The sequence below is a fragment of the Cygnus atratus genome, chromosome 3 (assembly GCF_013377495.2).
Source record: "Cygnus atratus isolate AKBS03 ecotype Queensland, Australia chromosome 3, CAtr_DNAZoo_HiC_assembly, whole genome shotgun sequence".
NCBI classification, from domain to species: domain Eukaryota; kingdom Metazoa; phylum Chordata; class Aves; order Anseriformes; family Anatidae; genus Cygnus; species Cygnus atratus.
The window spans coordinates 28,653,614-28,676,894 of NC_066364.1; the positions used below are offsets into that span (position 1 = coordinate 28,653,614).

Below are 23,281 nucleotides of genomic sequence, written 5' to 3' on the forward strand. Positions count from 1 at the left end.
AGGAAGATTTAGTATAGCTTAGTGACTAATACCAGAGATTTAGATTTTCTATTTCTGTTGTATTTTGTGTTAGTAATAGATTTATTTCAGGGAATTATTTCACCTTCCTTACATTGAGTGAAGTTAAATTGCTGCTGACTGCAGAAAATTTGCATGGTTGCTAACTATTTTGGAGTGAATACATTTTTATTTGTTTAGACAAATTTGATATCCATTCAGGATGGGAAAGTGAAAAGAACTTTACAAGATAAGATTAGACAACAGAAAACACCATAATTAATGTTAATACAGACTAATTTGCTTGGTCTAAAACATTTAAGACATCATTTGTTCTGTTAAATATCAACTTCAGATCTAAGATAATCTGGCATGGCCTTTGAAGACTATATATATACATTTAATTTTAAAGTGAATACACGAAACACATAGATTAAATACACACTGGCAGCATACACTGCCTGGTTATTTAGCTATCTGAACTCCAGACCGGAGCATCAGGAGAAGCAATCTACCTCAGAGAATTCCTTCTTGGCTTTTTGTACTGCCTTGTCATAAAGCATCAGGGCAAGCATCAGATCTTAGTGATCTGAACACCTTCTACTGAAAATGGCACAGATTTAAACATTCATGATCTTGTGATAGGTGAAAAGGAAAAAAACCCCAACACCTTGCTCCTTTCCATTGGTGTTGTGGTCCCCAAACCCACGCACACCAAGGGCTCCTGTTCACCAGGCTGTGGCTGCTGCTGGTGGTGAGATGGACGCCCACAGCTGGAGCCAAAGCAGGGCTTCAACAGCCACTGGGCCCTGGTGCAGGGCTTGAACCAGCAAAACCCAGCTCAGGCCACAGCCAGGCTGAGCCCCTGCACTGCCGAGCCAGCAGAAAGCTGGGACCTCCTCTGGTAAGGGCAGAAATCATACTTATTGGACTACAAAATGATTAAAAAATAGCTGGACCTAAAGATACCACAGTTTAGAATTAAGATTCAGTTCATGTATAAGAAACAGAAAGGGATAGAGAACAAAATAAATCTGCAGACAGTACAAATAAAATCTCTTAATTCTTGTCTGAATTGGAAACATTATGGCACATAGAAAACATCATGAGCAAAATGTCACAGTTGTCAATATTGCTAGAGTAGGTCACACTGTAGATGAGCAGGATGCAAATATCAATTTAATATTTATGACATTTTAAAATGATTTTAAGAACATGGGTTTTAGTATGAACAATTCCTTTACTAAAATTAATGAAAAACTTTTAAAACTAAAAGATAACCAAAAGAAATGTAACCACAAGACTGAAATTTCTAAGAAGCAAAGTATCTTTCATTAGAACTAATACAGTTCAATATGGGTAAAAAAAATCCATAGAAAACTATATTAGTATATTGTATTGCATATATATGGTATCTACATTATATTTGTTGTGTATATGTTATTCATATAAACAGACACATACAGTCTCACAGAGAAATACCCATGTTTGCAAGCGCTGTTTACTAGCCATCTTAATTTTAACACTGTAATACAAAATACAGCACAAAATAAAACTAAGTAATGGAAAATTGGAGAGCTTTACTAACTATGTGGTAAAGATATCAAAAAAAGGACTTTCACTGTAAAACAATAAGAGTATAGTTTGGTGTAAAAGAAATTATATTCACATTTATGTCCTTATCACTCTATAACATGAATGCCTCCAGAATATACTAATATCATGATTATTATTACAGCTTTTGATTTTCATCTCTACTAGGCTTATTTTATGCAGTCTGTTAATATTCCTATTAAAAACTGAAGTACTTCCACGTTTTTAGACTCAAGTGAAAATAAAAGTCAGTATACATTAAGGCTAAAAACTCAGTGTGTCTTTCTCTTCTTGGGACACAAGGAATCACAGTTACTACTACTAATGGAATGCAATATTCACATTACAGTTTAAATGTACCATCAGAAATGAGAACAATGCTGTCCTTGGAGGTTCTCCAGACCCAACAAGACAAAGCCCTGAGCTTCTTGGTCTGACCCCATGGTTAACACTGCTTTCAGCAAGAGTTTGGGCTAAAGAGCTCACAAGGTCTCTTCCAGCCTGAATTGTTCTTATTTGAGAATGAAACTGTAGCCTGACCTGGTAAGCTTGGTCAACAGCAAAATGCACAGGATCCAAAGTATGTAATGGGTCATGGAAACCGGTGACAATGCAACAAGAATTTGAGAATGGTTGCATGCAAAATTACTTGTGAACTGAATCAATTTCATTGCAGCCTTGTCATTTTCAAACTTACTATGCTATTTAATAACACTATCTGGTCAAATTCAACTCCCCTCAAAAATCCTAAAAGAAAGTAAATGAAGAACGTAGGTTGCTTTTATTCCTTTTCAGATAGATGCTAATCACACACTGAGAATCCATGCAGGCAAGCAGGAAGTACATATACTTGGAAAAAATAACAGGAAATAATCTTAATTACTGTTAAGGAAATGTAGTATTTAGAATACAGGTATGCCTTGAGTAATGTATTTGGATAATGATGTTTGGTTCACTGAAGTACTGGCAGCACAACACCTTTATGACTCCTTACGTCAAATGATAACTTTGCAATTCAGAACTGCATTTTAGGGTGATTGCAGGGAAGTAAATCAGATCCAAGTCATGTAATGAGTGAGACCCAGACAGCTGTTCCACACATTTTTTCATTACAAACTAGAACCAACAGAAATGCTAGGAAAACTACTCGATTCTTAGCACGCAAGGTCAACCCATTCTACTTTAGCGAACAAAATACTTATTATCTGAATCCTACTGAGATTAAGACAGTTTGCTGGCAAAAACAGCTTTAAAGAACCTAACAGATCCATGATGTTATCACTGCCATGCTGTTCAGAAATATGAAGAAGCACAACTTTGCAGTAACTGTTCTAACATACAGCACATTGAGTTCTGCTAAGTGAAACACCCAACAGTCATTGCTTTAGTTATTTATTGCTGTGACTGATTGAAACATCCACAAACTTTTAAATTATGAATTGTTTTTATCTAAACTCTTCCCAGTCATGGCATTTTTTGAGTTCCAAGCAAAAAAAAAAAACAACAAAAAAACACCATCACAAGTCACTATTAAGATATTATTTCCTTTGTAACATCTTATAGAAATATTACAATAATCTAATATAGAAGATTTAGACTTTAAGTACATTTACAACTTACAGAAACCTCAAAGAAATATTGCAGAATCACAGAAGAATAGACACATTGTAATGCATAATGTTCCTCTGTGGTGTCAGCATTAAAGCTGCTTAAAAGTTCCTTTTTTCATAGTATCTGTAGCAGAGCAATTTGTGTGGAAATTGAGATTTCAATCCCCTGGGCCTTGCTAACTCTTACAGAATAGAAACTCCTTTAGCACATTCACAGTAGTATACTTGAATACATTCAAAGACCCTTGCAAAGTTAGACTTGCTGAGAAGTACAGCAACTTCCCTAGCTAGGAGTAACAGCTGTATTACTGTCCAGCCAGTCTCTTTAACAGTTGCATCAGAACTTTTCAAATTTGTTTTGGGTATAATGCAAAGCACTGATTTTGGCTCCTGAAGCCCTAGATAACTTAAATTCTCACCTAATAGCTTACCATAACAGATAAGATCTAATCATTTGACCACAAGCTCTCAGATATTCTCACCGGATAGGACTAGCCCTTAAATTTTGCATTTCAAGTGGCTCCAAAAATTTTCAGGGAAGGAAAATCATCTGCCTCATCTGCTTTACCCTGAAACACTGATCTGATAGATTATATTTATGGTAAGATAAATTAGGATATAATTTTCACTTTGTTTAGCTGGGGACATCACTCATCCCACAGATTATACATAGCTTTCTGATAATAAGAACACCTTAGACACAGACAAGCAAAATTTGGGCTCAGACATAGAAGCAAGTTATGGAAGATCAGCTCAGGCCTCAGTAAAAGGCTTCATCATTACAGTTAAGCTAATTTAAATGACCTTGCACTTGTTGAGGAATAAGGTTCGTGGATGGCTACCTACTTACAAAAGGTGCCATGTAGCAAGTTATTTCTGCACTGAACTAGTAGCATATCAGCAAGTACGTTTAAGTATTCTACTTGGCAGCCTCAGCAAAATCCTTAACTTTGAGGCAACCAACCTTTCCATGAAATCCACAAGGGAGGAAAGGTACCCAAGGACTTTAGAAGCCTGTAAAATGAGGAAGGAGCTATCAGCACATGTCTAGGTAGTATAATGAAGTAGTGTTAGAGTCCCTATGAAATATGTGCAAAGCAGTAGCTCTGGAAGGTTAAAAGCACTTTAGCCATGTTAGTATGGCATTATATCTGGCTTTACTGCCATGCCTCTCAAGAGAATAAATTAGACGGGCTGACACCATGCTGATGTGTTTTTTTTTTTACATTCAGTCTAGCTCGGAAGTCTTGACCTGTGATGTACAGACAGTATGTTCATCGTTGTCAGCTAAATTAATCTAAGCCATCGCCCCCCGTTTTCACTAAAGAATTATAAAAACTGTTTCCAAGTATTTCTAAATCTGCTTCATATGTAGCAATAATGTTTAAGATAAACTGACTGAATGCACCCATGGCATATACTGTACTGGATATTTTTTATTGAAATTTTTTTTTCCTACTTAGTATAAATAATTAATAATTGATACACCAGCTACAGATAGACAATATGGGAGAGAAGGCATCACCATAATCTTACATTATGTGTAAGAATCAGATCCAAGACTTTGTTCTGGTCAATATGGAGTGATGTGCGAAAAAGCAGTACTTCATGCAGAAGTGATTCAGAACTCTTTATTAATACTGTTGCTGCAGTCAGTGGCCTCTACAAAGGTGCAGGAAACGTGGATAAAAATCTGAGAGAATCAAATTGAGATTTTCTCGCAGTCAATGATTGCTTTAGGTAGTGGGTACAATGAAAAATGGGTGTAGGTCCTAAAATGTACATGACTGCATGAGCACAGTATCCTTCTTACGAGTATAATGGGGTACCTTCTACATAGATGTTATTCATCAATAAGACATTGCTTCTCTTCAGCAGTCAAAAATAAGAAGCAGAGCTTGTTCTATTCCTCTTTTACTCCTACGAATCGAGAAAGAAGATGGTTCTGTTTGAAGATCAATAGTAACTAACTATACAGCACGTTGATGAAATTGCCTTAGAATTACTATACAAAATACACAAACTGTACAGTAATGAGCATGAAGAACAAACACTTCACATTTAGATATTCATTGCCAAAAGACAAGGATTTTCTTCCCTAAAGGCACAGATCTGTAACCCAAAACAATTATATTTTACTAAACAAGGAGAGTGTACTGTCATCCAAGTTCCTAATCACCAGATTCAATTTGTATACACAGCGAGAGTTGCTGCTGCCAAGCATTCATTATGAATGGGCTGTAGCATCACATATTTTGAACATAATCTGTAGAAAAAATTAGGTAGTTATTGACTTAACGACCTTAAGGAGTCTCCTTAAGAGTTTGCATGCACCATAGAGACTTTCTTCCTTACAACTGGGATTCTTAGCTGTTCAGTAACTTCACTGCTGTGAAACTGAAAATATGGACCAGTCTATCTTCCCCTGCTGCTGAAGCTGTGACTATAAGACTTGAAATAAAATCGTCAAAAGGTGACAACCCCAAACTGGCTTTGTGTGGCTAAAGGTTGGACACAGTAATTTAATCATGGGTGCCTGGTTTCTGTTCTGGCATACAGACCACTGGGCCAAACATACGAAGCCTTGTATTCAATTCGTGTAATTCAATACCTGATGGGCTGCATCTGAGGGTACCGAGAAAACTGCCTTATAACCTTGGAAAGCTGCTTTCTGTAGTCTGAAAGTTTACGGAAATTGTGGAAGGTCATCATTCTGAAAAGCCACAGAAACTGGGGGAGATCACCAGGGGAAGGACAAACATTGCACTCATCTCTGCTCCAAAAACTAGAAGGATTATCTAAGGAGCTACAGGCCAGTCAGCCTCACTTCAGTTCCTGAGAACATCACAGAAATGACTTTTTGAAAGTCATTTCTGGGCACCTGAAGGTGGAACAGTCAGCTTAGGTTTATCAAGAGAAAATTACATCTAAGCAGTCTGTTTGCATTTTATGAGTAAGTGGACAGGTATGTGGAAGAGGAGAGTGAAGTGGATAGCACTAACCTTAATTCTAGCATGGTTTTAACACTGACTCCCACAATATTCCCATAGAATCATAGAATGAATGTTTTGAGTTTGAAAGAACACTAAAGATCATCAAGTTCCAACCCCCCTGCCATGGGCAGGGACATCTTCCACTAGATCAGGTTGGCCAAAGCCCCATCCAACCTGGTCTTGAACGAGGGTTGCCCAGGGATGGGGCATCCACAGCTTCTCTGGACAACCTGTTTCAGTGCCTCACCATCCTCACAGTAAAGAATTTCTTCCTGTTATCTAAAATCTACCCTCTTTTAGTTTAAAGCCATTACTCCTTGTCCTATCACTACACCCCCTGACAAAGAGTCCCTCCCCAGCTTTCCTGCAGACCCCTTTTAGGTACTAAAAGGCTGGATGGTTGGGCTTAGATAGATAGTATTCTACCTGGAGGCTGCTTAACAAGTGGAGTACCCTAGACTCTTCCACTAGGCCCAAAAACCTGGGAGGCCTGATAGTGGACTACGTAAGTATTTAACCTTGAAAAAATGAAGACATTGAATACCTCCAAGTTTTCCATGTCTTTTATCTCTAGGTTCCACTCACCAACAAATAAGGTGTATTTTTTCCTTGGCCTTACTTTTGCTGCCAGTTTACATCTACAAGGATTTCTTCTGGCCTTGCACATCCTTCTCTAGTCTTAGCTCTACCTGAGCTTGTCCTTTCTTAAATTCAACTCTGCACACTTGGACAATGATCCTATATTCCTCCTAGGGAGCCCATCCCTGCTCCTTCCACCATCTACGTGCTCCCTTTCTGCATCTGAGCTCAGTTGGCTGTTCCTTATTCATCCCTGCCATGTCTTCTTGACAACTCTCTTCCTTGATCATGGATGAGCAGTAATTTGAACAAAGCTGCTACCAGTCTCAGGTTTGATCAGTTAAGGGATAGCTTAAGACTTTAGTTAGCACTTAAGTCCCTTTGAGGGCAAAAGTAATGTTTATGTCCTTTATGATCTTGGCTCTCAGGATTTGTTTATCCAATGAGAGTTTAAGAGGGAGGGAGGGACATGGAGCATTTCAAGCCAAATGCTAAATAAGGTTACACAGTACTCTTGTATACTCCTCTTGGCCCAGGAAATCTGCCAAATAGCATTGAAGCTCAGCAAGTACAACAGAAGTGACCCCACCTTTCCTTACACATCAGGCTAACAAATAGCATGGACATTATAGCACTTCTCCAGAGAATGGATAAAATGAGTTTGTCCCTTCAAGATGGGAGTGTTCACTGAACTTGAAAATCCCAGTATTGATGTGAATGCTCTAATTATTAAAGACAGACCCCCTTACCTACATATTTAGTGAAGAATTTCACAGCGTACATGTGAAATTTCTTCTCAGCACACCAATCACTTTTGGCCTCTCTCCCTACTCAAGCTGCATCCTGCTTTGATATCTCAGTGAGTGTACCAAGAGATTCCTCCCCTTAGAGGAATGACTATAAATATACAGTCATTCTCTTAGTAGTGTAGTTGCTCTTCTTCTTCTGCATATCAATAGCAGAGAGTAAAGACAGAGGTCTGAGGACAGCAGATGCAACCACTGCCAGCTGGCTTGCAGCAGGAAGCTGCAGAAGTAGCTGGGAAGGTCAGGAAGATAAACCCAACTTTTCTCCCTTTTCACTGGTAAGTTTTGGGGACTTTTCTGTTAGGTCAGCCCACTGTATAAAAAGCAGAGCAGAATTATTTATTGTCATGTAGAGAAGATGAACAGGCAGTTTTGTGGCCCAGGAAAAGGAAAGTTGGAGTTCAGACCTTGTATTATAGAAAAAATACATGATGAGGTAAATTTTAAAACAAGGTTTTGAGTTGGTTTGACGTAAAACTTAAACATGTCCTTAGTTACTTCCAAGTGGCAGTTTGTACTGATGTCATACAGAAAATAAGACTATAAGGGGTAGGCCTGAGATTAAGAGACAAGCTATTTAAGGAATAACTACTGTGCTCTGCAGTAACAATACGTGAACTTTCACAGCAAAAAGTGTTTTCATGGTAGTCATTTTTAGGCAATTTTTTTTTTTATCACATCTCCAATAATCATCTGTTTGGATCAGAATTTTGAATTTATATACCTATTTTACACACATCACATTTTAGTCACTGAAATCTTATTTTGTGTATTGGATGTGGGTACCAAGGTGCCCGTAGTGGGGGGGCTGCTGGGGTGGCAACTGTGAGGAGAGGCTGGGCTGCCCTGTGCTGGACACCAATTATGTACCAATGCACACTGTTCCATCAGACAAGCTGGTGGTGCCTCTGTGAAAGCGTATGTAAGAAAGGGGAAAAGGCTGCACAGGCAGAGTGAGTACTGAGGGAAAAAGAAGCATGAGAAACAATTCTGTGAACACCAAGGTCAAAGAAGGAGGGAGAGGAGGTACTCCAGACACCAGGGCAGACATTCTTCCGCAGTCCATGCAGGAGACCATAGCAGAGCAGGTATTCCCAGGATTAACTTGAAGGACTGCCATCACGGCAGAAGACCCATGCAGGAGAAAAGTGTGAGGAGTAGGTAACAGCAGAGAGGAACTGTTACGAATGGATTGCAAACCACACTACTCTGTACCGCTTGAGGAGAGCAAAGTAGAGGAGTCAGGGAATGATGTTGAGCCAGTGAAGAAGTGTGGGGTAGAAGAAAGCTGTTGTTTTAATCTCTTTGCTTCTCACCATCCAAAAATCTATTTTAATTGTCAATAAAATCAATTTTGCCTGAGTTGAATCTGTTCTGCTCTTGATGGTAACTGGTAAGTCTCCCTGTCTTTACCTTGACCCATGAACTTTTTCACCTTATTTTCTTCCCCATCTTGTTGAGAAGTGGAGTGAGAGCAGCTGGGCAGACATCTCACAGCTGGTGACTAAATAATTCTTAGAATTATTCTAATCTCTAAAATCATTTAGTTAACCTCAAGATTAAATATATACATATATATCAGAAAATAAAGACTTTTAAGAACTAGTAAATATGTCAATGAATGAAGTAAAGACTTTTGCTAGTCATAGAATCCTTTCAAAAGAAGCAATTAGGCATCATCCCAAAAAACTCTCTAGTCAAAAATGTTGTATTCTAATTAAATTCATTCTGCATCAGACTTGGTGACCCTGACACTTACAGTTTATACTTCAATATAAAATAATTTTTCACGAACATGAAAAATATTTAATTTGAGGCATGTCTGAATCATCTGGTTTGCACTTTGACATAAGGTTGTTTGGATGGTAAGATTTATAAAGAAAAAATGATTAACACCTGAATCACGAAAAAGACCTTAAGGGTAAGTTATCATCATACATTATGTTTAATTACTTATTCCTATTACTTTGTCATATTTCACAGCTGAAGCGAGAGTAATATCAATGTTTTAGTTAACAGGCTTGTTTTTAATATCAATGTGGAATATATATATATGTAGTTTTTAGTTGTGTTTCTCTTTGTTAACATAATTATGTAGCAATGCACACTCAGAATGCAACATCCCATTAATTGATTTGTGATAATGAAGATATAGCTATACTCATTTATTATATTTCATTATCATGCTTATAATTTTAAATTGGTGATTATATTCCATATAATTTCACAAAGAGTAACAGGAGTTTCACTCGTCTGCACTGTATCTTCAGATTCTGTAACAAAGGTTTATTAACCTGTCAAGCCATCACGAAATTTGTGCAATAGCCTTTCATATTCCTTTGATATTCCTTTGATTTCCCTTTTAAGTATCAAAACCCAAAACACAATCCTCAAAATGTATATCCACTGGAGAAGCCAGTGGTGGGCAAGAGGCTGGGAGGCAACAGTTGACCCAAACTGACCAAAGGGATATTGCATACCATACAATGTCAAGCTCAGCAATAAACATGAATTTACAAAGGGGAAGTCACGCTTGGCCAACCTGACAGTCATCTCCACAGAAGGCTGTCTTAGTGAATGAAGGGAGAGAAGTGGTTGTTGTCTATCTCAATTTTATTAAGGCTTCCAACATTGTCTCCTGTAGCATCAATATAGACAAGCTAAAAAAATAAAGGCTGGACAAGTGCCCAATGAGGTGGATTAAAAACCCACTTGTTTGTGATCAGTGGCACAAAGTCGATCCAGATGCCAGTCACTAGTGGGGTATCCCAGAGTTTGATACTAGCTCCAGTACTATTTAACACCTTTACTGACTTTAGACCGTTTAATGGAGTGCACCCTCAACATTTGCAGTTGGCTGTTTTGCCCTTCAAAGGTACCTTGACAGACCCAAGACAGGACTGAGAGGACTCTCAAAGAACTAAACAAGGAGAAATGCAAATTCCCATACCTGGGAAAGAACAGCCATGTGAACCAGTACACTCTGCAGGAAAACCAGATGGAAAGCCTCTTCGCAGAACACTGTATAGTCCTAGAGGACAACAAGCTAATCATGAATCATCAGTGCATCTCTGCAACAAAATAAGCCAACAGTATCCTGGCCTGCATGAAGAAGAGTTTTGCCAGCAGGTGGAAGGAGGTGATTCTTCCTCTCTACTCCATATGGAGTCCAATTCTAGGCTCCCCAGAACAAGAAAGGCAGGGACTTACTGGAGCAACTCCAGAGCAGTGTCACAAAGATGATTAAGGGACTGGAGCCTCTTTCATAAGAGGAGAGTCTGAGAGAGCTTGAACTGTTGAGCCTGGAGAAATCTCAAAGGGATCTTACCAATGTGTACAAATACCTGATGGGAGAGGGATGAAGAAGAGGCAGACAGACTCTTCTCAGTAGCATCCACAAACAGGACAAGAAGCAAGGGGCACTAACTGCAACACTGTAGGTTCTGATAGAACTTAAGGAACCGTATCTTTGTTGTGAAGGTGACCAAGCACGGAACAGGTTGCCCAGAGAGGCTGTGGAATCTCCGTACTTGGAGATCTTCAGAATCCAAGTGGACACAGTCCCAGACAATCTGCTCTAGTTGACTTTGCTTGAGAAGTGCATAGGAGTAGATGATCTCAAGGGATCCCATCTGACCTAAATGGTCCTGTGATTCTGCAATAAATATGTTTATCTAATGAAAATAACTATTTTATAAAATGAGAATAACTATAACCTTCCAGCAAAATGGAAAATAACACTGATCATTTTTCCATATTATTTTTTTTAATCTAAAGTTGTTGAACAGCAAGTGTCAATGTATTAATTCTACTCTCAATTCTACTTGTTCTTTTGAATGACTCACTTATTAAGTAACCTACTACTTTTAGTATGAACATGGCACAATATTTAATGCACAAGCGTAGAGGCTAGAGAAATATCTTTACCATAGATTATTTGTAGAACAACGCAAGTGAATATTTTTTCACTTTAGTCCTTATACATGTAGTGACTTGAGTATGACTCAAGCAGTATTTTTTTCAGCAGAAAAACTAATAGAGAATTTACTTGTCTTTTTTTAACCTGTAGTAGAGGATTCCTTTAACTTCATAATTTTTGGTTTTGCTATTTTCTAAAAGAAAGCACAATTTTCAAATGAGAAATCAACTGTTTATTTTTATTTGAAAAAAAAAAAAAGTTGACAAAATGTTTTTGCTTGCATTGGTACCTCTAATATTTTGGCCAGACTCAAACCAACTATACTGATCAGTTTTTCAAATACTTTCAGTTGTCCTAAATCTGTTCGTAGCTCAATTATATCTGCATCTTCCCATTCCTGTCTGCATAAATCAAGAGTGTAAATTGAGTCTGAGTCTTCAAAGACTATCCGGACAGTCTCAGACGATGGAAGCCCCCAAAGGGAAAGGCACTCAAATGGCATCTGGGAGAGAAAAGAGCCCAACAAGTAGAATGAAACACTTTTAGTTCTCTCTTTAGTTTTATATGAAGACACCTAATATCTACATATGAGCTGAGTGTCTAAATCCACAATATAGTCTGCAGAGATTAAATAAAAATAATCATGAGAACTTCAGAGACTGATTCCGTCAACGCTAAAGGCACTCAGGGAAGGATTAAGTCACCTAAATTGGTTTACCACATCATATGAGAAGGCCTCTGGGATCCAATAAAATAGTGCAAGTCCTGTAGTTACTATTTAAAACCCATGGGAAACCCATAACCTTCTGGAGGGTCAGCTAGTGACAAGATAGTGGGGGAAGTGTAAAATAGTATAAGACGACTGTGTTTATACAACTAAATCTTGATGTCAGGATCTGACAGCTGAACAGGCTGCTAGAATCCTTTGACTGTACTATCTCTCTGCTGATGATATTGGGAGCTTAGACAGACAGCATATTCTTGATGCAAAGACACATAAATTTAAGCACTTTTTTCCAAAACTGATTCTTGCCATTTATGCTTCATTATGTTAGGAAAGTTAAAAGTAGTTTTACTACGAATTGAAGGGACAGATATATTGCAACAGTATGTGTAAAACTGGGAAAAACTAATAGCTTGTGTGTGCTTGGAAGCGAGTGGTCACACTAATGTAAGGAGACAGGATGTAGCTTTAGCATGCTGAAGTCACTGATCTGAAAGAACACGCGTCTGTTCCCAAAGGTCACTTTCAGAAACAAAGATGATGTATAACCTATATAAACAGTTGCTGAAGAGCACATATAAGTACAAAAACAGCAGCCACTTTCATGGAGTAACACTGGCCAGCCAAAGCAAATTAAAAAAAAAAAAAAGGCAAGAAGGGCTAAGCTGGAGACAGAAAGTTCGTATTACTAGGTCATCTGCTGCTTTGATGTAGCCTTGCTCAACAGTGTGATTGAGGATGACTAAACGTATGAACCTATAATGCAGAAGAGGGAATGCAGTTATCTCTAGCAGGTATAAAAGATTGTTGATTATTTTATATTATGCTTTTGTTACTTTTCTCCTCCTCCTAATATAGCACTGCTGTATTAAGTCACTTATGACTTTCCCTTTCTCACCACGGAAAAAAAAACGGTTTCTTGAATGCCTAGATCTCTTGCTTTTATTTTCTGGGGCAATCTCTCTACAGGTTAAGAAGACCGTTGTTGCTGCCACTTAAATCCTGACACAAAGGATACATCTGTGCACTTGTCATCTCAACTGTGATAACTTTTCGTAAAAGTCTACATGAGCTGCAAGACAGCAGATCTTAACAGTGCTCAGAAAAATGTTTTAAATATTAATAAAATATTTTTACAATATTTTTGTTAAACAGCTATTTAAAATGAAATAAGATGTTGAACAATGTAAAATGAATAAAAAATCAGGTAAATTTACAGAAAACGCGTAATTTTAAGTAATACATTAGCTATCAAAATTCTAGAGCCTACACAGTAGAGATCAGTGTTTAAAGACTGCCTTCTTTAAGACATTAAGTTACATTATGACCAGAAAAACACATTCAAAATGTCTGATGAAAGACTGTACTTTTAGAATAAGTTTCTATAAACAAAGTGAAATAAAGTAACATAATTTGGCCTAACCCATTTGATGTATTATTGTAATGACTGAGTTTCTAAAATCTCAAAACAACCAGTGAACTACTTTACAATTTTGTATGTTTGTCAGGGAAACATACACTTGACACATGCTCTTTGTTCACAGTGACACTGAAAGTATTTTTCTGCAGTATCTGTTTCAGTGTAAATAATAGGAATATTTTGTAATCATTTCACATTTTAGAAACTGTACAAAACAAAAATTTTAGAAGGCATGTATCCTCCACAGAAGAAAAAATTAATGTACAAATACTGCATTTCATTATCTGTAATCTGATCTCATCACTAGGTGTAGTAAATTATATGACATTTGATACATTTCAGAGCAAGATTAAACAATATAACTATTGTAAAGTTTGAATTTACTCCTTCTGGATCTAAAATTACACCCTCTACTGCTCTTCTTTCCAGTACTAACCATCCCTATGTACTCTATTTTTTGGAAATGTGATGTGTCCTGGGTTCTAAGTCCTAAGGAATTATATGGTCGAGCTAACAGAATGACAAAAACAACTTTATAATAAAAAAAAATGAGACTATTATCTTCATTAGAAGTGATACTATTATATTACTTAAAAACAATGGAAAAGGTGAGGGGTTCATCTATTTGACTAAGTATCAGCGTTAGGTAGAAATCCAATTGTCCATACTATTATTCGGGTATTACTTAGTTTTATAATTAGTAAACAAGGTAGGTGGCAATGTTTGAAGCAAATAAGGAAAACTTCCAATGTTAGTATGCTGTCAGAGCCTTAAAATACTCAATGATACTCATCCAACTGCACAGCATATTGAAGTGGAATATTCCCAACAGACTGACTCATACCATCTAATTTTACTGAAGTTTTCTTCATAATTCTGAAGAGCGATGTCTTGCTCTGAAAGACCTTGCTTTGAAATCAAACTACTTTTCACTCACACTTTAAACTTTTTCAAGATTATGTTTGCTTTCACCAAGACATGAAGATGCTGCACATACAGCTTTGCAACTTCTTCTTTAACCATTATTATGCGTCAGGTTTCTAAAAGCAACCAATACCCCCAACACTTTGCATTGGATGAATTACTCTTTGACACTTGTCCAACTGGTACATTCCATAGCGGATGTCCACTATGTTGCACTTTAAGGGTGAAAAAAGCACTCACTGCAATCAAGTGATGGGCAATCTATCACTAATTTTTGAGTAATAGTCACCAGGATATCACATAATACACATTGCCCTTATCAGTAAATAACTAACACTAGATAATAAAAAACTATCCTTATTAATATACTGAAGAGTATCGCATTTGTAGCAGATGACAATTTGTAATAGAAAACAACTATGATAGCTGATATAAAAACAAAATGAAAAACACCTATCCTTCCAGGGTAAGTGTGTAAGGGAAATGACTCAAGTCAACCTTCTTAGTCAAATAATGAAAAACCATTGAAAGAAAATACTTGCAGATTGCATGTTCCTTTTCAGCTTGGAGTCTCATAAGCCCTTCAAGTACAGACGTCTTTTATGAATATAACTGGAAATTCTTACAGAAATATATACGTAAAGCTGAAGACAATTGTTTAAAATCTAGTAGTTAAAATTTTACATCTGCAGGACCACTGGCACCACTGCATCACTGCACCACTAATGAACCGAAGCGTTTTTGATACCCAAGAAGTATTATTATTCAGAACACAGCGCTTTCTGACGAGAATATTCTGGGAAAAATGCTTTTAAAGTTTTAGGCAAGAGAATTATATAGATTTTCCTAAACTTTGCTGAAATGTCATGAAAAATGTGAAGAATACTGTACAAGTGATACATGCACTAAAGTCTGTGACAAATGGAAGGTTATACAACCATACTGGTATTTCCTGAACTGTACTTCACTCTGCAGACAAACTACATTCTTCTCAGTTAAGGGGATGCCAACAGAATCCTTTCTAGTCTTTTGAACTTTTGTGATATTCATCACAGACTGGAATGTGTATGAAAAAAATTTATGCAAAAAATATGCAGAAATCATGCAACTTGAGGCAGAAAACTGTAACCATTTCTTCAAGCACAATCATATGACCCCGAGTGTATTTAGGTTGCTTAAACTGAATACATCAAAACATTAAGCATGAATTGTTCTGCTACATATAAAGCATTTAAGTAAATGTCACCATCGTTTTAGAGAAATTTTAGTACATCTCTACCCATTAAATATTTTGTCATTAGTGCTGTAAAAATGTAAAGATTAACACTAATAGCAACACAGTCAGCCCAACAGGTCAGCAAAGTCAAAGCGTTACTACGGTTATGTGCAAATCTAGATGACAAGGTAGCATTTTATTGTGTTTGTAAAATTTACTTTGTATCTATGGTAATACCTTTTATCGGTTGATTTCAGAAAACAATGATTTACTTTGCACTATACAATCTCCTTTAAATGTGTTTCAGCATAATGTATGAGTGAGTAAAGAAACTATAAATCAACACTTAATTTAAGTAACACCTTGACCTACTTAGCAAGAATTGGATCAACGTCCTGTTTGAGTTAATATTGATTTATCCTCCAATAAGCAAAAGATCCTGTGTCCTTTTCCTTGATTTAGTTGAGGCCATTGCTATGAAAATAAAAACAAGTAAAACCTGTGAAATAGCCCTCTCCACTGTGGTAGAGAATGTACCATACCTGTGAATCCAGGAGAACAGTAACACTGATAGCCTCCAAGCCTGTTGATGCAGCTTCCTCCGTGCAAACAAGGCAAAGTTTCACACTCATTTACATCCATCTCACACAGAGACCCATAGTATCCAGGTGCACAATTACAGAGGAATCTTCACAAAAGAGAAAATTGGGTAACTCAATCAAAGCAAACGACATCACCTATTCTAATATTCTGAAGCTATAGGTATGTTCTGATGTCAAACTGCGGTCCCTAGTCACCATCCATATTAATATAATTAACAGACTCCTCTCTTTTCCATGTTTCTAAACAATTTACTGTGTTGGCTTTTTTTTTTTTTTTTTTTAATTAGTAGGAAAATTGTGCTCAAAAATTTCAGCTGAACCTACAGGAAGTTACATATGGGATAACATTTTGTCAGAAATCTCTGAAAAACTGTAGTGTTGTGGATACAAACACAAGATACAGTATTTTTTTTCTTATTTATACTTAACGTTATTAGTAAACATTTACCTTAGAAAACTTCATTGTTGGGAACTGAAAAGAGAGAGAAAGCAATCTAGCTGAAGTTCAATTCCTCTATTTCACTTTTATTCCAAATTTAAGAAAAAGGAGGAAAAGAACAAATTGTGCCAACGACTTCCCTTCCATTTTCCTCTCAGATCACATAAGAAACAAGTAACTGAGTCAGCAACATTTGCTGACCCCATTTTAATAGAGAATCTGTGTCGGCTGCTGAAGGTCCCTTCCAAACCTCAATACAGTGAAGTACACTTCACATACAAACAACTTTTTTTTTTATTTCATTTATCTGTAGTAACTAACCTGTTAATGAGATCAAGGCAAGTTCCATTGTTTTTGCAAGGTTCTGATAAGCATTCATTAATCTCCACCTCACAAAGTGTCCCAGTGAAGCCATGCTGGCAGGAGCACCTAGCAAAGAGGATGTCATCATTTTACTTTTCAGTTTATCATAAAAAGACTCCTGAAAAATATGTGGCATATTTTGGGAGGTACAAATCAAAAGGTTCCTTTTTTTTTATTATTTTTTATGATCATTAGAAAGTTCTGTATTTCAACAAATTTCCTAAGTACAGTGGGTTCAGCCTAGGAAATAATATTTTTACTGTTATTAGTTGAAGCCACAGATTTTGTGCTGACCCAGCTGTGCAGGGGCTCAGGGCTTGTCTTGACCTGAGGTGGTTTTTGTTTGTTTTGAGACCTACCCTGGAGCCAACTGACTGATGCCTCCCCTTGCTTTAGTCTCAGATCTGGGATTGGCACCTACAGAGAGGGTGTGACACACTGGGACAAGCATGGTGTTGCGAACAACAGCCCCTTGTGTCCATGGGGGCTGCGGAAGCGCGTAAGCAGTGCAAAGGAAGCAAATCATGATAATGAAACATAGCTCCAAGCAGGTACAAGACCGAAAACCATGAAACACCCACCTAGCATACACTTCGAAATGCAGCTCACTTGTGAAAATGCTGCCAGTTCTTCTTGAGAAAGATTGAAATCACTGATCCCAGAACCCAGACAGACTTTGTGAGAATGTCCATAACAACAGATGCAAGGGCAAGATAATTGTAAACTTTCTTACCTAACAATTTTAACTATAGTTTTATGAAGCTCTTTTTTATTAATATGGACATAAGTATTAGTATGTTTGTAACTGAATCAGTAATAGCTGTTTTAATACATGATTAGGTTGTTAAGATTTTAATTAGCCTAACAATAAATTATTGGGTCCATACATATGGCACTTTCCTTTTGACCACAAGATTTTGAATGTATCATAACACGTAATGTGTCAAACCCGTAACAAAATAAGGACACACTGTAGCACCGAAGGGCAGCAAACATAATACAAGCAAAGGATGAAAAGAATAGCTAAAAGCTAACTAGCAATTTATCCTACTGAGTATCTGTTGCTCAAATAATTTCCCTCACCTGTAACTGTTAACCCCGTCCACACAGAGACCTTCATTCTGGCAGGGATGGGAGATGCACTCATCACTGTTAACTTCACAGTAAGTACCTTCAAATCCTGAAAAATAGACTGTATTAACTATGAATGAGTGAATTCCACTACACGATTTGAATATAAAGGTCATGGATCTTCTTGGGAGTTGAGCTATCTGAGCTCAGGATCAATTTTGTTAACGCAAGCGTCAGGCTTGAGAAAACTCAGCCACTGTAGAAGCTGCTGAAGAAAGAGCTGAGGAAAACATCAACTACTCCTTCTCACGGGAGCACTTCAGCTGAGGCTCTCTGCCCTTTGAGCTGTGTTGCAGCCATGCCTGTGACCATGTACCAGTTCTGCTTGCTGACTCTTGCTCCCTGGCTGATCCCTGGCTCCCTGGCTTGCTCCCCTTGCTGATCAGCTCCCTGGCTGGACCTTGCGCCCGCTCCACTACTACATATTTGACTGGTGATCTGGCACCTAGGCTGACCCTGGATACTGGAATTGGTCCTGCCCTGCTCACCTGACTCACATATTGTCAAGATGAGATCCTCGATGGTGAGGTTCCTGCCCTGGCATGCTTGGTTCAACTCCTGGCTCAATTTTGCTTGTAGAGCAGCCAACCCTCACTGCTCCCTCCCTCACATGCTGCACATCAAGTGCACATCAAGTGCAGCAAGTGGATGCCATCCTAAAGGAATTTTCTCCAATTATTTTATTCATTAGCTTCAACCGGTTCATCTCCAGAGACTAAAAGAAGCCTTATCATACTTCAATGAACCAGAAAGAACACATTTGGATGTAGCTCCTGGATACTGTGAAATGCAACCGGTTTTAAAGGACTTAAAAGGCTTTCTTGGGGCGTGCAGGACAATATCAGAAATGAAAAGCTAATTCAAAAATCTAGAGCATATTAAAGGTTACGAGAGACCAAATTTATCCAAAGCAGTCAGTAGATGAGAAAAAACATTTAGCTGGTTCTACTACTTACATGAAGAAAAAATATAATTCATTATGATCTTATATGGAACAGCTTCTTATTCTTTTGTGATACTCGGTAATATCTGAGCAAGCATCTCCTTCTTAAAATACCACAGCTGTCGTTAAAATACATAAAAAGGAAAATGAAGGGCATTCATCATTCTGCTTCTACCTGACACCCCAATTGGTTATGGATGTTTTATAGTCTTTTTGAGGTAAATAATACTGAAGTGAAAACATAAAGCACCATTTAGACACATTTTTGATTGCAGTAGTACACACTATTCCAGCCCATGGCAAAATATAGCTACCTTGGAAAGACATAAATGAAATAAACATAAAGCAGGCATGGTATTTTACCTACTATTCCTACAAATGGAGAAAAATACTGGCTTTACTGCATAATTTAACCAGTTATTTACTACATTATGAAATAATAGCTGTGTTCAATCTAATATTGAATATTATCTTTTTGTAACTGAAATAAATTAGCTCATCTTTTTTTTTAAAAAAAAGTCCATCTCATTTTTCTTAGTGATACATGCTAATCATAAAAGACACCGAACTATTTAGATGACATGTTTTGATCTATAATTTAAAAGCACCAACTTCTGAATTCATGCAGCAACACTAAACAACTTTAGCCATGCTGGCAATTTTTACAGATCTCAGCAAAAACTTTTTGCTTTCAACTAGAACTGTTGAGCAGAAACACTCAAATCTTCTTAAAAGGACATAAAAATATCAGTGTTTTATACATAATTTCTGTATGTCTGTGGTGTAGTATAAAGTCTGATAAAAGAATGTTTCAATGAAAGCATATTGGTTAATAAGCCAATTTTAATTCACTGCTGATGTATGTTCTCAAAGAAAATTATGAAAATAAATATAACTGTGCACATTGCTTGTACAAACAACAGGGGTCAAACCTCAAAATATGTACTATTATGTTAGGATCAAAATACCTGTACAACGTGTACAAATACGTTTGGACAGCAACCAATCACATTGTTTTCGGATCCAAAAGAATAGTTTAAATGCTCACATGTAGAAGGAGTTGGCTTAAGGAAAGAGTTACCCTCGTCATTTATTTACACAGTGCTGTTAAAACTATGAGAGACCTCGTGGGTCTAACACGCATGGACATGTAGTTCTTATATTTTACATGACAGTCAAACATGATTTAAAGTGCAGTGTAACACATTAGTAAATTTTGTATAACTTACAAATGCTGCCACACAGCCAGGATCTTCTGGAAGACTTAAACTAAGATCAATGTATGGTTGCAATTTTTTCAGTAATGTAGATGTTTCCAGATTATTTCAAATGGGGGGGAGGGGGGGAAACAGACATGTTTTCCATTTAAACTGACTTAAAATGTTTAAAATGTTAGACATACTACTGAATCTAACATTTAAGTTACAAAGAAACTTGCAGTAAATAAATAAGCATTCACTTAGTGGAGCCAACAAAATATACTAGAAGACTTAATTTGTAGTTTATACGGCAAATATATTTCATTCATTTGAATTACAAAACACAATCCTTTTTATTTTAAGCAAACTATTTTGTAAAGCAGCACATTACTTAAAAGCCTGAAAATATGCATGCAGCTGTAAGGTACTGTTCCTGTAACAATATTTAGTATAATGTGTAAGAAAGTAACATGCACATTTAAATGCAAGTACTTTCTGCCTTTGCTAGTGCAAATCAGTCAAACTTTGGATCTAAACTGTAAATCAATAGCACATGTAAATGATTTGTTGCAGCTCTCCAGCCATATACTTTAACAGGTAGCTTTTCCACATTTCAAACCTGGGTGACACATTAAAAATGCAATTTTTGACCTTAACGCTTTTTATATGGAAAACCTGAAAGCTTTCTGAACTCGGTTCAAACTACTCTGAACTTCTAAATGAAAAGCTGCATCTAATCAATAGGGAAGAGCAAATGGCACACACTGCCACTCTGGAATACAGAATTGCATTAGATACCTGCTCAAAATTTCCAATATTGAGTTTAAGAAATTATCTTAACAGGGACGGACAATCAAGTGGTTTTTCTTTCTTCTCTCTCCCCCACCCCTCCATGGGCCTAGCCATAAGGAGTAGATGAATGTCATTGTAATGACAAATAAATGGTTTTTATTTGCCAAATATATTTTACATTATTTTTCCTATGACATTTGGGAAACTGAAGTAAGATAGGAACGGAATCTCATTGGTATTATAGAAGTTTCAAATAGGATCATTTTCACAAAGTAGTTATTCACTTTAATTTTTACAGAAATTCCAACGTCCTGTGGTAGTTTTGCCAACACTATCAATGGATGAAGCATTAAAACTTGTTACTTAAGTTGGGACAGACCCCATTGCTCCTTGGGCTTCTCTGAAATACTGGAAATGGCTACTGTGTGTCTCAACTCTGTGTGATCTGCAACACACAGTGTAGCTACACATCTGCTGTTATTATTATGGTCATGTTCGTTTCCTTAATCCATTTCAGAGAAATACCACAAAATTTACCTTCAGAGGCAACAAAAAGGACAAACTGCATTCTTTTTCTGTAAGCTCTCCACTGATTTACACATCAGCAAAGAATCATGGATTGTACTTGTCTTCTCATTGTGAAACACTTATGAACCAATGTTTGCAAGCAGCACAGATATAATAATCATAATACGCAGCTATGAAGTCTTTAAATTTTTAGATACAGTACTTCATACTGCATCAAAATACGTATTATATTGTTTGACTCACTGTTTGAGTATTATATCAAGCAACTCTCTCAAGCAGCCCACTTCACCATCAGCTGAACCAAAGTTTGTTTAATATGCATGTGGTGGTTTAACACCAATGGGTAGCTAAGCACCACCACACTGCTCCCATTCCCCCACCTCACCAGAATAGAAGGAGAAAATACAATGAAAAAAAACCTCATAGGTTGAGATAAGGACTACGCACCAATTACCGTCACAGGAAAAACAGACTCAGCATAATGAAGATTTATGTAATTTGTTGCCTTTTGCTACTAAGACTAGAAGAGTAAGAAACTAAAAACGAACTAAAAACATGTTCCTCCCCATTCACCCTCTTCCACCTCCACACCCCGAGCAGGGCAGGGGAACAGGGAATGGGGACTGCAGTCAGTCCTTAACGCAAACTTCATCTCTGCGGCTCCTTCGCGGTCACTCTCTGCCCCTCCTCCACCGGGGACTCCTCCATGGGCTGCAGCGTGGAGACCTGCTCCATGTGGGACCCATGGGCTGCAGGGGGACAGCCTGCTCCACCAGGGGCCTCTCCACAGGCCGCAGGGGAACTTCTGCTGCGTGCCTGGAGCACCTCCTGCCCTCCTTCTGCACTGATCTTGGGATGTGCAGGGATGCTTCTCACTCCTCTCTTCCTGCTGCTGCTTTTTTTTCCCCTTTCTTCAATCCACACTCCCAGAGGCCCACCCAGCATCGCTCCCTGGCTCAGCTCTGGCCAGCAGCAGGTCCCTTTTGGAGCCAGCTGGAGCTGGCTCTGATCTGACATGGGGCAGCTGCTGGGCTCTGCTCACAGAGGCCATCCCTGCAGCCCCTGCACTACCGAAACATCACCACAGAAGGTTAATACAGTGCACATTTACTATATTTATGAAATTGTCTAGTCAGTTGACACAAATATTAAATAGCTTTTTTTATTCTATGGAAGTTGTATGAACAACCACGTTGTTCATTTAGATCTTTTCATATACAGCTGCATTTTGCAACTCTTGATAAACCAGAGTCAAAACACCTAATGACTGGACTGTTAACTACATATCATGCAAGTTGTTTAATCAATATGTCACTTGGTACTAAGTCAGGTATCTTGGAATATTCCAACTATGTCAGTTGTGATTACCCTTTGTAATCTAGTCTATAATCGTGACAGGCTTATTGGGAGAGAAAGTGATGCACATGGCAGACAAAAACTGGGTAAGTAAAGAAGACAACTGAGAAAATCTATCTCCATAAAATGCCTTCAATTAGATTTTTA

The 23,281-nt window shown here is 37.5% G+C and overlaps 1 protein-coding gene across 1 annotated transcript in view; it reads right to left on the reverse strand.

Moving 5' to 3' along the window:
• The window catches only part of EYS (eyes shut homolog), a 728,533-nt gene that overhangs the window by 467,986 nt on the left and 237,266 nt on the right, over positions 1–23,281 (reverse strand). Inside the window, exons 13-15 of the mRNA XM_035543068.2 lie at positions 18,269–18,365; positions 17,144–17,251; positions 16,324–16,469 (exon numbers count right to left, since the gene is read on the reverse strand). Coding sequence (XP_035398961.2) covers positions 16,324–16,469; positions 17,144–17,251; positions 18,269–18,365 — 351 coding nt within the window. The remainder of the gene's footprint in view (positions 1–16,323; positions 16,470–17,143; positions 17,252–18,268; positions 18,366–23,281) is intronic.